We start from the raw sequence: 13,391 nt of genomic DNA, 5'->3' as shown, positions 1-13,391 counted from the left end.
GTACCGCCAAAAAGGTGCATTTTTAATATTCAAGTCCAAATTAAGTTTTGAAAAAAAAAATAATTATAAATTAGGAAGTAGAATTCATGGAAGCCCTCTTTATATTAGAGTTTAAATCTTTCTAGTTTATTTATTTGTCTAATAGGCTCAATTTCATTTTTTATTCTAAAATTAATCTAAAATTGTTAACATTGCACTAAATTCTACAAAACCAATTATTGATTAATAAACCGAGTAGTACTACATTGAACAAATTTTCTCTATAATGCTACTATTGAGATTAAAATCTACTGATTTATCAAAGTGTGAATTTAGGCTTGATAGCTTTTCCCGAATAGTGTATTGAAAATTTAGTGTGCTCGGTAATCAATATAAATTTTGCACCCAAAATCAAATAATAGAAAATTAATATAATAATTCAGATTTTATATGGATAGTTTTAAATTTTAAGATGAGCGTTTTTAGTGCTTTTACAATGCCAGTGCTATTGGCTTGCTGGTCAGTTTGCATAATTTTGAGCATATTAGATTTGTATTATCTGAATAATATGGATAAAAACTGGTCAATATATGACCACCAACTATTGGAAAGCAAGGCTTGGTGGATTTGTGGAATCCCATTATCAGTATACTCTTTATTGGCTGAGATTTCATTGTTAATTGCAACTTCATTTTCGTATATGAAAGCTCAAAATGAAATAGAGTTTGAAGATGGGGAAAGATTCAAAGAGTACAGAAGCTATAATTCAAATTATACCTACTCAAATCTATACGAAAATGCTGAGGGTTATACTTCTTCTATTTTGAATTGGATAGATAGCATTGGAATATGGAATAGAATAGTTTTCATGATGACTAACTTTATTGCAATTGTGAGTTGCTACTTCTTGTTTATTGGCTTATTTGAGTATAATACTAGATCAGTGACATTTTTACTCAAGTCTTCTGTAATTGGTTTAGCTCTTATTTTAACATGGATACCTGGAGTTCTTAGTACTTATACAGAAAGTTTCAGATTATTTGGAATAGTTGTTGCAAGTTCTATTGTGTTCATATTTATGATGTATTCAAGAAACTATCAAATTACTGGAAAAGTAAAAGACCTAACTTCAGAAGTTATGAATATTAGAAAACTAACTAAAGGAGAGGAAATAATCAATAGAAGGATTATTGAAAGGTATGCAGAATCAGGAGGAAAATATTACACAATAAGTACTTCACCTGCAGCAATTGCAACTGAACTGGAGTGGGGAAAAGCAGCTATTCAAGTACTTAAAGACAATAATTCATATTTTGACTGCAATTTTGATCAGAATAGAAATTCTTGGACAAGTTGTGTTGAAGAAAAAATCACATCTTATCCAACTTGGCTAATTGGGGACAAGACAATTTCTGGAGTAGTTTCACCAAAGACAATTGCTCACATGGTAAATATCAATTTGAAGGAGTTATCAGAGGAAGTTCTTGCCTTAGTTCATCCAGATGATAAAAAGGAAATTGAGAATAGAATATCTGACTTTTCGGAAGGTTCAAGTACAGAGGCAGGCACAGATACAGATACCGATTCAACAGAAGCTCAAGGCGAGGATATTTCAAAAGAGCTAAGCTCAGTTTCATTTGGAGAGGGAAAAGTTGATTTAATAGCAAAAGAGCTTGGGGAAGAAATTAGAAATAATAATGAAGTTGGCGATGATAAAGAAGATAAATTTGAGCAATTGAGCGAGGCTGAAGAAGGAATTCAAAAAGATGTTCAGAAAAATAAGAGGAAGAAGAGAAGAAATGCGATTAAGAAAAAAAAGGCCAAGATTCAAAATAAACAAATCTCCAAGAATAAGGAAGAACAGGAGGAGGAGGAGTTGGCAGAAAGTATGTATGATCAGCCATCATTCAGAGGAATGAGCATTCTGAACAAATTAGAAGCAAATAATAAAGCTGGTGGAGAAAAGATTGTAAATTTAATTGAGGCAAATCCAGAGAATAGTGAAGATCAGGGCTTAAAGGAAGGCCTTGAACTACCGTCTAAAGAAGAATTTGAGAAGCTCTCTGATAGCATTAATAGAAGGAATGAGGAGATGATTAAAGAGGAACAAAAGTTGGAGCAAGAAGCAGAAAAGGAAATTAGAGATATAGAAAACGATGATAATGACCAAATAGTTGGAGCTGAAGTTGAATCAGAGATTATCAATGATTTGAACGAAGTAGATTCTCAGAGTCGTGAAGATGGAATGCTCAATGAACTTCAAAAAGAGAATAGCGAAAGGTTGACCACACCAACGCAAGGTGAGCAAGATGTTGAATTGAGCCTTCAAGTTGGCCAAAAAGACTCAAATGCCATTAATATTTTAGGCAAAACTACCCCAGGTCAGGCAGCAGAGCCTTCCGAGCAATCATCTTCCAGTGATCATGTAGTTTCAGAAATGATACAAAGTGATGAGATAAACGAATGACTTGACATCGAATTGTTAAAAAAAAAATAGCAACAGATTTTTAACTATTAGAAGGCTTTGATGAAAAATATATTTGTATAATGAAATGTATGCATTTATATATAGTGGCATTACGGCTACAAATATACTTATTAGAGTATTAAGTATTCAATTTTTCGAAATACTTTTGATTGTAGTTTTAGAACTAGAGCCACAATCTGAGGTGTTTTTACTATAATTAGTCACTTGTTTTGCTTCAATTTTGTCATCCTTTGCCAAAATCTTTTTTAATATTTCCTTTCTCTTTTTTTGGTTTTCATCAATTTTCTTAATAAAGGTTTCATCATTTCCATTCAGCTTATTCTCCATGAAATGATCCCTGTTATCCACGCTATCCGGAATATTCATAATTTGAAGAGCAACTTCATCTCCTTGTTCTTTTTTACTCTTTATATAGTCATCTCTGGCATACAATGATAATCCAAAGTTTAAATCACTTACGCATGATTGGCATACATTCTTGATTTTACCACAAGAATAACATATTGTGGTTTGATTGTATTTTTTGGAATTGTGAAGCTTCCAGCGAAACATTGTGCATGGTCGATTGCAAATCTTGCAAGATCTTTCTTGGTTTGACTTTGTCATTCTGAGAAACTTGCTTTCACCCAAGCATCTGTCGCATACAATGGGGAAATTGCAGTCCTCATAACTTAAACCGTGAGACATTCTTCAAACCTCCCTTCTCTAAACCTACCTTAAAGGCATTGAAGCAAACTCTTGACGGTCTTTCTGTAATTACTTCAATCAATTTTCAGATTTTCTTTATTTTTATATTGTTGCTAATGGCGCCACATGTGGAGCCATTTTGGCGCCATGTATTTTTTGACTAATAATAATAGATAAATAAAAAGGAGGGAATAAAAAAACATAAGTTACAAGGGGATAGCTATAAAAGTAGTAGAAAGAGGGCTGGAAAAGCATTTGGAACAATTCAGGTGTAGTTCTAGTATCTCGAGTAGAGCTATAAGTAATCTAAGGAATTTGAAAGGTTTGATATAAAGTAATATTCTAAGAGACAAGTTAGCTTGAAGTCAGACTTTGAACTAAAAGATTGATATATTTATAAAAGAAGAAGTGCGTTATCCCAAGAGCAGCATTTGACTGTATAATAGAAGAGTACAGAAAATATGCGTATTGAGAAGTGTTGGTACTGTTCAAGTAATATATACCCAGGTCATGGTGTAACTTTTGTAAGAAATGATGCCAAAATTTTCAGGTTTTGCAGAAGTAAATGCCATAGACATTTTAAGATGAAGCATAACCCAAGAAAGTCCAAATGGACCAAGGCATATAGAAAGACTCGTGGAAAAGAAATGATTATGGATACTACATTTGAATTTGAAAAGAAGAGGAATTGCCCAGTAAGATATGACAGAGAGCTATATATTAAGACAATCAAGGCAATGAAATTGGTGGAAAAGATTAAGGAATCAAGAAAGGAGAGATTCTACAAGACTAGATTAATGAAACAGCAGCAGACACAGAAGACTTTAGTTGATAAGGAAACTGAGAGAAATGCTACATTACTAAAGGGACCTGAAATTCCTTTAGCACAGACAACAACAATGAGTGATGTTTCTCGTCAGAAAGCTCTTAAAAAGAGTGAGAGGAAAATGAATAAGATTGTTGAAAAGAGAAAATCATTTATAGATAAATTTAGTGGTAACACAGATGTTAGCATGATGGATATAGAGGACGATCAGGAGGAAATTGTCTTATAAAAGCTTTTTCGAATAATGGATTCCTCCCTAATTTGAATATAGCTCATCTTACAGGTATTTTTCCTCAATTTGTATCGGGAATTTTGTGAATATTATGCAATATTGAACTTTTCACTATAGTATAATTTTCTTAGAGGATCTATAGTTGGTAGCAGTTTTATCATTTCTGGATCCACTTTCATTTTTTCATTCTCCGCAATATCTGGCGGAGAGCATAGATGATAGATGTCATTTACATACTTAAGTGCTATTATAGGATATTTACATTCAGGCTCTAATTCTTGTATGCTCCTTAAAAGGTCAAATTCACTTTGAAGAATTTCAATCCATTCTCTAAGTTGAGATTTGGAAGATTCTGACTGAAAATAATATTTACAAGTAACTGTATTTTCATTTGTACGTGTATTAAAACTGTAGAATTTGTATTCATCCAAAATTAATTTTGGACTAATTCTGAGTGATGAAAACGTTTCATTTTTATATTCCGGGTCATTTAAGTTCCAAGATGGAGTGTTTGTATATGTTGTATCAGAATGTGCAGCAGATATTATTAGAAAAATGGATGGGGAATTACTTAGTAAATTAGTGATGGATCTAATTTCATCTTGAGAATTTTCTTTTAGAGATAAAGAATAACTCCAAGTTGCAGTTCGTTTTTTACGTTTATTGTCAAAATCAGAGTTTAGTTTGGAGTTAAAAAAGCCATAGATGCTTGCATAGTCCTCATAAATTGGTTCCCAGGTACCTTTTTCAAGAGTGATTGTGGATCCATCATCAGATTCTATTGATAGGCTTGATACAGAACTATTAATCAAACAAGGTAATGAAAATTTGATATGAATTACTATTTGATCATCTTTGTTTTCAGGAAATTCAACCTGTAAATCTTTGATATGAAATGATGGAATTACTTTAAATTGTTCATTTTTAAAGAGTATCTTAGGAAGAAAGTCACCCATTAACCAAAAATAGTATTGCCAAATACTCTGATCATTTGGTTCAGTATAAATTGCTGTATGTACAAACTCTGCTTCTCTATTAAAGTCTTTTATGCTGTTAAATTGGTGTCCAAACGCAAGTAAAGTCCTATGATGCCAAGCAGAATAATTTGAAAAATTGGTTTCTGTCATTCTATTGAGGAATTCTAGTTCTTGTAGTTGCATTTCTTCTAGAAAGGTGTCCCATGATATAATAACAGAAATATATCTTAAACAACAAAGAACAAATGATCGATGTCTCCAACAATGGAAATTGCGATCATCCACTTCAAATAACCTATTGCAAAGCTCTAATTCATTTACCAATAACTTTAATCTTATATTGCTGTACTTAGCTAAAGACTCTTTAAATGGTTGTATATAATTTAAGTTATCAAAATTTGAAATATTCTTCAAATAATCTTCTTCAACCTTAAGTAGAATTTTGTCAGCATTCTTAAGATTCACAATAAACTCAAGTAACCAGGCTCTATTTGACCAAAGATTGTAAGATTTTGGGTCATTTTTGAACAAACTTTCTGTCAATATTAATTCATTATTTAATATATTATCAATAAGTTGTGTATTGCTTTGCTCAGAAACAATGTAGCTTTTTCTGAAATTCCACATAGTTGCTACTTCTGTATTAATCTTCAAAATCTTTTCAGTTAATTCCAAAGTTTTTGCTGAAAAGGTTGACTTTTTTTGATCTTGATTAATTAACTCTATGCATTCATCAAAAAGCCGCTTTGCTCTTTCTATGTACTGCTTTTCCTCCTCAGTAAGTTCCTTCTGCTCGCTCTTCACTCTGCCATGCATTTAATCTAGGTTTATATAAATTTTGCTTACAATTATAGTTATTTATTTATTTGTAATTTTTTTTCCACTTGACTTCTTTTCAAAAATTCTTTTTGATCTTTTCAAGTACCGGCGATATGGCGCCATAATATGGCGCCAAACAGTTGAATGTGTGTACTCACAAATTTCAATAAGTGACAATTTAATAAAAATGTGGTAGTGATTAAAAAAAAAAAGGAAGAATATAGGAATCAAACTGTTGAAGAAGAGTTGTATTAATAATTAAATTAAACTAAAAAATAGTCAGATCGTTATTGGTTGAATGCAGAGAGTTTTATTAATTGAATTTTTTTCTGTAACTTGAACTAATCTAATGATATAGCTAAATATTGAGGTTTGGTTTGAGTAAATGAAAGTTAATAATATAAAAATTATTTGCTTTCTCTGGTTAACTATACTTATTGAATTATTCTGGTTTAATAAAGAATGTCGCAAAAATGTGGATTTATTTCATTCAAATCCAAGTTTTATTCGAGTTAGAACCAAATCGATATTTGATACATTTTCAGGAATGTCAACAGGAGGAACCGGATTTAGGTCTGGATGGGGAAATGTTATTTCAAATGCCATTTCATTAGCATTTCCCTCTTCCTGTGTAGGCCAACTGATAAATATTGGTTACTTGTCCAATGAACTTGATGAGGATGATTATCCTTATAATCCAAATTGTGGGGCTCAGAGTCAATCAAATAATTTGTGTTTCCCAGGAAATAGCTCAGTGGTTACTAGAGAAAGGGGAGAAATAAAGTTGGAAGATTTAAGAATTGGAGAGCATGTTTTAATTAGAGATCTTAACACAATGAAATTTAAGTACAGCAAAGTTGAAATAATGTTACATAAAGATAAAAATATATACTTGGATGATGAATGGATTCAAGTAGAATATTTAGGAATGGAGAAGCCTCTAGTTCTTTCTCCAAATCATCTAATATTCATACAATATCTTGGAGAAAAACCACACGAAGGAAATTGTTATTATCCTAGTCAAATTGAAAAAGCTATTGGAATTGAAGTCACTCCTCAACTTGAGAAAAAAAAGAAACTTACTTCAATCCAAGCAAAGGATATTAGAGTTGGTGACTCAGTAATTATCTATTCAAAAGAGCGAGTTGGGTGGGTAACACAAGTCTCGATAATTTCTAATGTAAACAGTAATCAAAAAAATTACGAGTATGTGGGAAGGTATGCTCCATTAACAACTGATGGCTACTTAATTGTAAATGGGGTTTTAGTTTCAAGCTATAGCAAGCCTTTCCCTTGGCCAATGGAATTATTGAATCCTAGTCATAATCTTATAGATCTACTCGCAAGACCTATTGTTAATATAGAAATCCACTTCAAACAAATTTTTGATTATATAAGAAATGGAGTGGTCAAGATTCTCAGATATATTAGCAATATTTCATCAGAATATACATTTGATCAAAGTATTGCACTCTCTTTAGAAATTATTAGAGCAATTTCTCTTTTTGTCAAGTAATTAAGAATTTGGGATGTTCCCGCCTTTTAGTATTTTAATTATAGTCAAATGAAAAGTAATGAATATTTTAGATTAATGTGACAAAGGGAAGGGAATATGTTTTGAAGATTTAACAATTTTATAGAACTTGTTTATTTCAATTTATGAAGTTTTAGTTTGAGATTTTCTTTTAATTATTTGATCTAAAACAATATTCAATTTTTTTTAATGTTTATATGTAATATTGAGGAAAGGTACCGCCTTTGCCCCACTATGGAGTAAATAATAATAGGAAAATAAAATAATAAAATAATAATTATAGGTTGATCAAAAGATAGTTTTGAGACTTTGAGTAAATATTAACACACATAGACGATTGTTTTGATTAACTGGAGAGCCTATTGTAATCCTCTATAAGATGGCGACAACCGCTGGAGTATTATCTTATGGAAATATTAGAGGGCTGGGTTACCAGGACCAAGGAATATTTAAAGCAAGTAAAGAACTATNNTTGGTGGAAGAATAGAAGAACAAATGCAACTTATCATTATAAACCAGAGGAAGTTATGGGAGTTGAATGGATACAAACAAGTTGTGAGGATAGCAGTTGTCAATTAAGAGTATTTATCAGAGAAAAATTTGTTTGCATCCACTTTACAGGTTTTAAGACTGAAGATTATAGTGTAATTAAGAGCCATTTTGAGACATATTATGGAATTAATTTGGAGACTAAGGAGCTGAATACAAAAGGAATTAATTGGGGAGATTTAACTATTCACAATGATACCATATGTATAGGTAATGAAGGTAAAGTAATGATGTATGTTCCAAGTGTTAATATTAATCAAATAGCAATGCCATCTAAATCAGAGTTAGTTCTGGAATTCAATGAAGGAGTTAATGCAGGAGAAGATTGTGATGAATTAATGGAGATACGTTTATTCGTACCAAATCAAGAAAATTCCCTTGATGGAAATTCCTTGTCATCAGCAGAAAAATTGAGATCTGATTTATTAAAGTTGACAGGAATAGGATCCAGTGGATCTATGGACAAAGTCTGTCGTTGGAATGATATTCACTTATTGGTTCCAAGAGGTAGATACGAAATTGAAGTTTTGGTTAACTGCTTAAAACTCCATGGTAAATCTTTCGATTATACAATCTTATTCCAATCAATTTCCAGACTATTTCTACTCCCAAGGCCTGGTACATCCTTGGTTAACCTAGTAATAGCATTAGAAACTCCAATGAGACAAGGAAACACAAAATATCCATTTGTTGTAATGCAATTTGATACACAACAAGATGAAAATATTGAAATGCCTTTAAATCTTTCAGAAAAAGAAATTCAAAGGTTCACTGGGCTATCCCCTATAATGACTGGTAAATTCTGGGATATAGTTACTCGTATTTTAAAGTCCCTAACAGGGCACTCAATCATAGTTCCAGGAGATTTCAGATCTGCATCTATGTACCACTGTATTAGATGCTCATATAAGGCTCAGGACGGTTTACTTTATCCTCTTAATCGTAGCTTCATTTTTATTACAAAACCTGTAATATTAATTAGATTTGATGATATCTTGAATATTGAGTTCTCAAGAATGGGTGGTAATCAAACTAGATTCTTTGAATTAACTATTACAATTAGGGGTGGAGGTGACTACAGCTTCACAAGTATTGATAAAGCCGAGTATAATCCACTCATAAAATTCTTACAAGAAAAGAATATCAGAATAAAAAATCTTCAGGAGAGTCTTGATTCTTCATCTAGAAGAACAACTTCTAGATCAAAAGATCAGGATTCTTCTAAGAAAGAATCATCAACCAAGTCTATTCTTGAGCAAGACCTACCAAGTGATGATGAAGATGACGAAGACTTTGAAAATGATGAGGATTCTTATTCTTCAAGTGGTGGCAGTTCCGATGGAGATGAGGAGGGTGGGAGTGAAGATGACGATGAGGCTGACGATGATGATGATGACGAGTAAAGTGAATTACATTCTTATTTAATATTCATGGTTTTACGTGCTTTCTTCCAACTAATACGTTGGCTTTTCTTAATCACTGCAGATTTTATACTAGCACAAAATAAGGATGATAATCTTTATGAATTTCAGATGCAGCCGATTTCTAAGTTATTTTACCACTGCTATTAGTTTCCATCTATTAGATTTATTATAAGCAACTTCTGAATAGTGAATATTGGACCATTTTTTCTTCAAATGAAAAATAGATTCCAGTATAAATCGTTATTTTAGAATACATAATACTAATTAATTAAGTCTACAATTTATTTAATTTAAATATATCAAAGAGTCTAAGACTGAATTGTAAACCACCTATTCCTCACACTTTGAATATGTCTTCTACTAATGAGCTAAGGCCTAAATATTTAATACTGGGTATAAACTAGGAAAAAATCAAATTGAATTGGATCTAATCTACATAAATATTTTTTCATTTAAAACTAAATTAAACCCACGAATTGTGCTTTTAATTTTCTCTCTTAATAATAACCGGTATTAAAGCTAATTTGGCGCCAAAGACAGAGTCAATTTATTATTAACAGAAAATAAAAAGAGATCAAAATAAAGTAGCCCTTTATTTTATTGGCATTATTATCAACAAGAATCCTTAATACTTGGAGTGATTTGAAAATGGAGACAAAGCAACAAGATGTGGTGGATTGTAGATTCTACGAAAATAAGTTTCCCGAACCTGAAGAATTTGTTATGGCTAGGGTTAAAAGAATAACAGAGGTTGGAGCTTTTGTTAGTCTTTTGGAATATAATGATATTGAGGGTATGATTTTGATGTCAGAGCTATCTAAAAGACGTATTCGTAGTGTTAATAAGTTGACCAGAGTTGGAAGACTTGAAGTTGTTGTTGTACTTAGGGTAGACAAGAATAAAGGCTATATTGATCTATCAAAAAGAAGAGTAAATCCCGAAGATGTTGAGAGATGTGAGGAGAAATATTCTAAAATGAAGAAAGTTTATCAGACTGTTCGCCATATTGCTCAAAAGGAAGGTATTTCAGTTGAAGAACTTAGTGAGAAATTGATTTGGCCTTTACATAGAAAGTACGGTCATGCATTGGATGCTCTCAAGGAGGCAGCTGTTAATCCTGAAGCAGTACTCGGAGAATTTGACTTACCAGCAAGTGTTAAAGAAGCTCTCATTCAAGATATTAAGTTTAGATTATCTCCACAACAGTTAAAGTTAAGAGCAAGAATCCATGTTTGTTGCTGCGGCTATGACGGTATTGATGCTGTTCGTCATGCAATCATTGCAGGACAGGAAACTGTTACCAAGGACGATGTTGAAATCCAAGTCAAATTCATTGCTCCACCTCAATATTTGGTTACTGCAGTTTCATATGGAAAGGCTGCAGGAGTTGAAGCAATTGAAAAAGCAATGGAAACTATTAAGAATGTTATAACTCAATATAAAGGAGGAGATTTTAAGAGACAAGGTGAAATTGAAGTTGTTGGAGGCGATGATGAGAAAAATGATCTCAATAGTGCATCTGAATCTGAAAATGAGTCTGATTACTCTGATTCTGAAGATGAAGAGGAAGATGAAACAATGGGTCGTGTTGAAGATATGGACATTCCATTCGATGAAAATGACAATGTTGAGGATGACGATGAAGAAGGCAAATAGAGAAGGGAGAAAATACAAGAATTTGTCAACTTTGTTTAGTGCACATTATAGAAATACACGATATAATAAGTTTCCTTATAATTTCTTTCACTTTAAATTCCAATTCTTTATTTCTATTATTTTTATTTTTTTTTTGTAGCTTTAATTCCCACATTAATTTGCTAAGACCTCCGCCAAATAATGTCATCAAAAATTTGTTACTTTTTGAAAATTATTTGCATGCAATTATGAAAATGCCGGTACTAAAAACATAAATATTCCGGCAAAATATTTACAAAGAAAATATACAAAAATATACCCGGGATATAAAAGCAAAGTATTTTTTTTCCATGATAAAATTTTTTTAAAGTTTATTAAAATACGAGCATGTAAAAGCATTAAATAGTGGGAAAAAACAAATATAAAAATACTGATATTACACAAGGAAGAACAGGAAAAACTTATATATAACTTTTAAAATTTTGAATGAGTATGTGAAAGAATTTATTAAGAAGCCAAATTAAGGTTGCGGATTAGAATTTCTTGATTTTCATATAATGCATTTTAATTAAATCAAGCACAAATAAAAAGAAGTCTAAAGAAACTGTCAGACTTGAGAAGTCACAGGAAAAAAAAAAAATTTAACCTAGTCAACCTTTTACACTTGAATTACTTTGTTTTATTTTGTAATGTATTTATTATTTATCAGATAAAATAGAGCCTGGTTTTAGCTTTAAGAATAAATAGAAATCCATTATTCCTTGTGAGTGAAATCCCAAAAGCTTGTGTTTAGAAATGGGAACAGAGGAGTCTGAAAAAAATAAGGATTATTGCTTAAGAATTTTAACGTAATTTTTGAATAGGAAAGGTAAATAATAAACTTCAACCTATTAAGTTAAATTTATATATTCCCAAGAGTTACTGTTAATAATAGAAACAAACTTTGAAAAAAAAAGTTTTTAAATAATGTATAACTCAAAAGGAAGCAATGAATTTGGTGAACTGGGTCATAACTTTCCAAACATAGATCTGAGTTTGGAAAAAGTAGGAGAAAATAATTATTTTTCAGTAAGGCCTTCAGTATTGCATTCAATAAGTTCTGCATTTCCTGCAAATAAAAGGGGTTTAATAGAATTAGTTGTAACTGAGTTATTTAATGAATTTTCAGTAAAGCCTGATAATATGGTAGAAGATGCAAAATATGGATTATGCATTCCAACATTATATTCAGTCTTACTATTAACAATTTGCCACGTGCATAAATTAAAAGATTTTGAAGAGGAGTGGTTCGAAGGATTTCTCAAAAGTAGGAAATTTCCTTTATTAACTCCATTTGGATGTAAGAACGAAGCACTATTCAATCTTTTAAATGCATTAGCCTGTTTTGGATCATCTTTAAAAAAGAGACCAGCAGTAATGCAAGGAGTTGAGTTGGTGTTATTAAGACTTGGAATATCTTTTTATTTTTCATTATGCCAAATTATGGACCATCCATTTTCAACAAATAGGTTTATTAAAGCACTAATAACAGGAGCCCATGAGTGGATTCATGGATCTCAAGGGCAATATATTCCAAATAAATTAGAAGGAACTTTTTCTTCAAGAAAGAAGAGTTCATTTACAAGAAAAAGAAGCAAAGAATTGATTCAAGAACATACAGTAAAAAGTCTGATAGGAATTTTTGATGACTTTTCTATTAAACTAATTTGTAATTTTGGATATAGACCAAATTGCATTACTTGGAATGAAGTAAATAAATATGTACAAAATTTGAAAGATTCTTCATTGTCAAACCTGTTTAAAAGCTCAAATTCAAACGGTGGGTTTTTTCAGGAAACAACAATGAATGAATTTATAAGATCAGTTTATTCCTTATATCAATTTAATGAATCTAAAAAAGATTCTTTAATTTCAAGCAATATCGATACGAATCAATACTATGAAAATTCAAATAATATAGTGCAAAATACTTTGATATTAACAGATAATAAAATTCTGAAGAGGGATTTACCTATTGAAGAATATTCTATGGGTTTTATAGATATCTCAAATAATTTGAGCAGCTATCAGAAAGAGGATACATTTTCATTATCAGAATTTCAAGAATCAGATGAATATGATAGTGAAGAAATAGATAATGAGTTTGATCAAGAATTTAGTGAAAAATTGTATAATTTAGATGCAAATACAAACAAAGCTCTGGATGCAATTTCATCAAAACTTAAAGGAATGTCAGTATCC

At 31.2% G+C, this 13,391-nt stretch overlaps 8 protein-coding genes across 8 annotated transcripts; 6 read left to right on the top strand and 2 right to left on the bottom strand.

Annotated features, from left to right (window-relative positions):
* The first annotated feature begins 451 nt into the window (after window positions 1–451).
* On the top strand, window positions 452–2,446 carry Chro.70593 (hypothetical protein). Its single annotated transcript, XM_661491.1, has 1 exon — window positions 452–2,446. The coding sequence occupies one exon, from the start codon at window positions 452–454 to the stop codon at window positions 2,444–2,446; it is 1,995 nt and encodes a 664-aa protein (XP_666583.1).
* Window positions 2,447–2,593: 147 nt separating this feature from the next.
* Window positions 2,594–3,154, bottom strand: Chro.70592 (hypothetical protein). Its single annotated transcript, XM_661490.1, has 1 exon — window positions 2,594–3,154. One exon carries the CDS (start codon window positions 3,152–3,154, stop codon window positions 2,594–2,596), a length of 561 nt encoding a protein of 186 aa, XP_666582.1.
* A 461-nt stretch (window positions 3,155–3,615) lies between these two features.
* Chro.70591 (60S ribosomal subunit protein L24) lies at window positions 3,616–4,209 on the top strand. Its single annotated transcript, XM_661489.1, has 1 exon — window positions 3,616–4,209. One exon carries the CDS (start codon window positions 3,616–3,618, stop codon window positions 4,207–4,209), a length of 594 nt encoding a protein of 197 aa, XP_666581.1.
* A 92-nt stretch (window positions 4,210–4,301) lies between these two features.
* On the bottom strand, window positions 4,302–6,005 carry Chro.70590 (Rab geranylgeranyltransferase, alpha subunit). The annotated part of the gene is made up of 1 exon (XM_661488.1): window positions 4,302–6,005. One exon carries the CDS (start codon window positions 6,003–6,005, stop codon window positions 4,302–4,304), a length of 1,704 nt encoding a protein of 567 aa, XP_666580.1.
* Window positions 6,006–6,393: 388 nt separating this feature from the next.
* Chro.70589 (QUA-1 protein) lies at window positions 6,394–7,524 on the top strand. The annotated part of the gene is made up of 1 exon (XM_661487.1): window positions 6,394–7,524. The coding sequence occupies one exon, from the start codon at window positions 6,394–6,396 to the stop codon at window positions 7,522–7,524; it is 1,131 nt and encodes a 376-aa protein (XP_666579.1).
* A 425-nt stretch (window positions 7,525–7,949) lies between these two features.
* Window positions 7,950–9,494, top strand: Chro.70588 (structure specific recognition protein). Its single annotated transcript, XM_661486.1, has 1 exon — window positions 7,950–9,494. The coding sequence occupies one exon, from the start codon at window positions 7,950–7,952 to the stop codon at window positions 9,492–9,494; it is 1,545 nt and encodes a 514-aa protein (XP_666578.1).
* A 669-nt stretch (window positions 9,495–10,163) lies between these two features.
* Window positions 10,164–11,171, top strand: Chro.70587 (eukaryotic translation initiation factor 2 alpha subunit). Its single annotated transcript, XM_661485.1, has 1 exon — window positions 10,164–11,171. The coding sequence occupies one exon, from the start codon at window positions 10,164–10,166 to the stop codon at window positions 11,169–11,171; it is 1,008 nt and encodes a 335-aa protein (XP_666577.1).
* A 945-nt stretch (window positions 11,172–12,116) lies between these two features.
* Chro.70586 (hypothetical protein) lies at window positions 12,117–13,391 on the top strand (the record flags this gene model as incomplete). The annotated part of the gene is made up of 1 exon (XM_661484.1): window positions 12,117–13,391. A coding segment is annotated over one exon (1,275 nt), but the record flags the coding sequence as incomplete, so codon positions are not given.

Source organism: Cryptosporidium hominis, assembly GCF_000006425.1.
Source record: "Cryptosporidium hominis TU502 chromosome 7 CHRO017135, whole genome shotgun sequence".
NCBI classification, from domain to species: Eukaryota; Apicomplexa; class Conoidasida; order Eucoccidiorida; family Cryptosporidiidae; genus Cryptosporidium; species Cryptosporidium hominis.
Note: the sequence above shows the minus strand (reverse complement) of the source record. Positions and strands in the feature narration are given on the sequence as shown.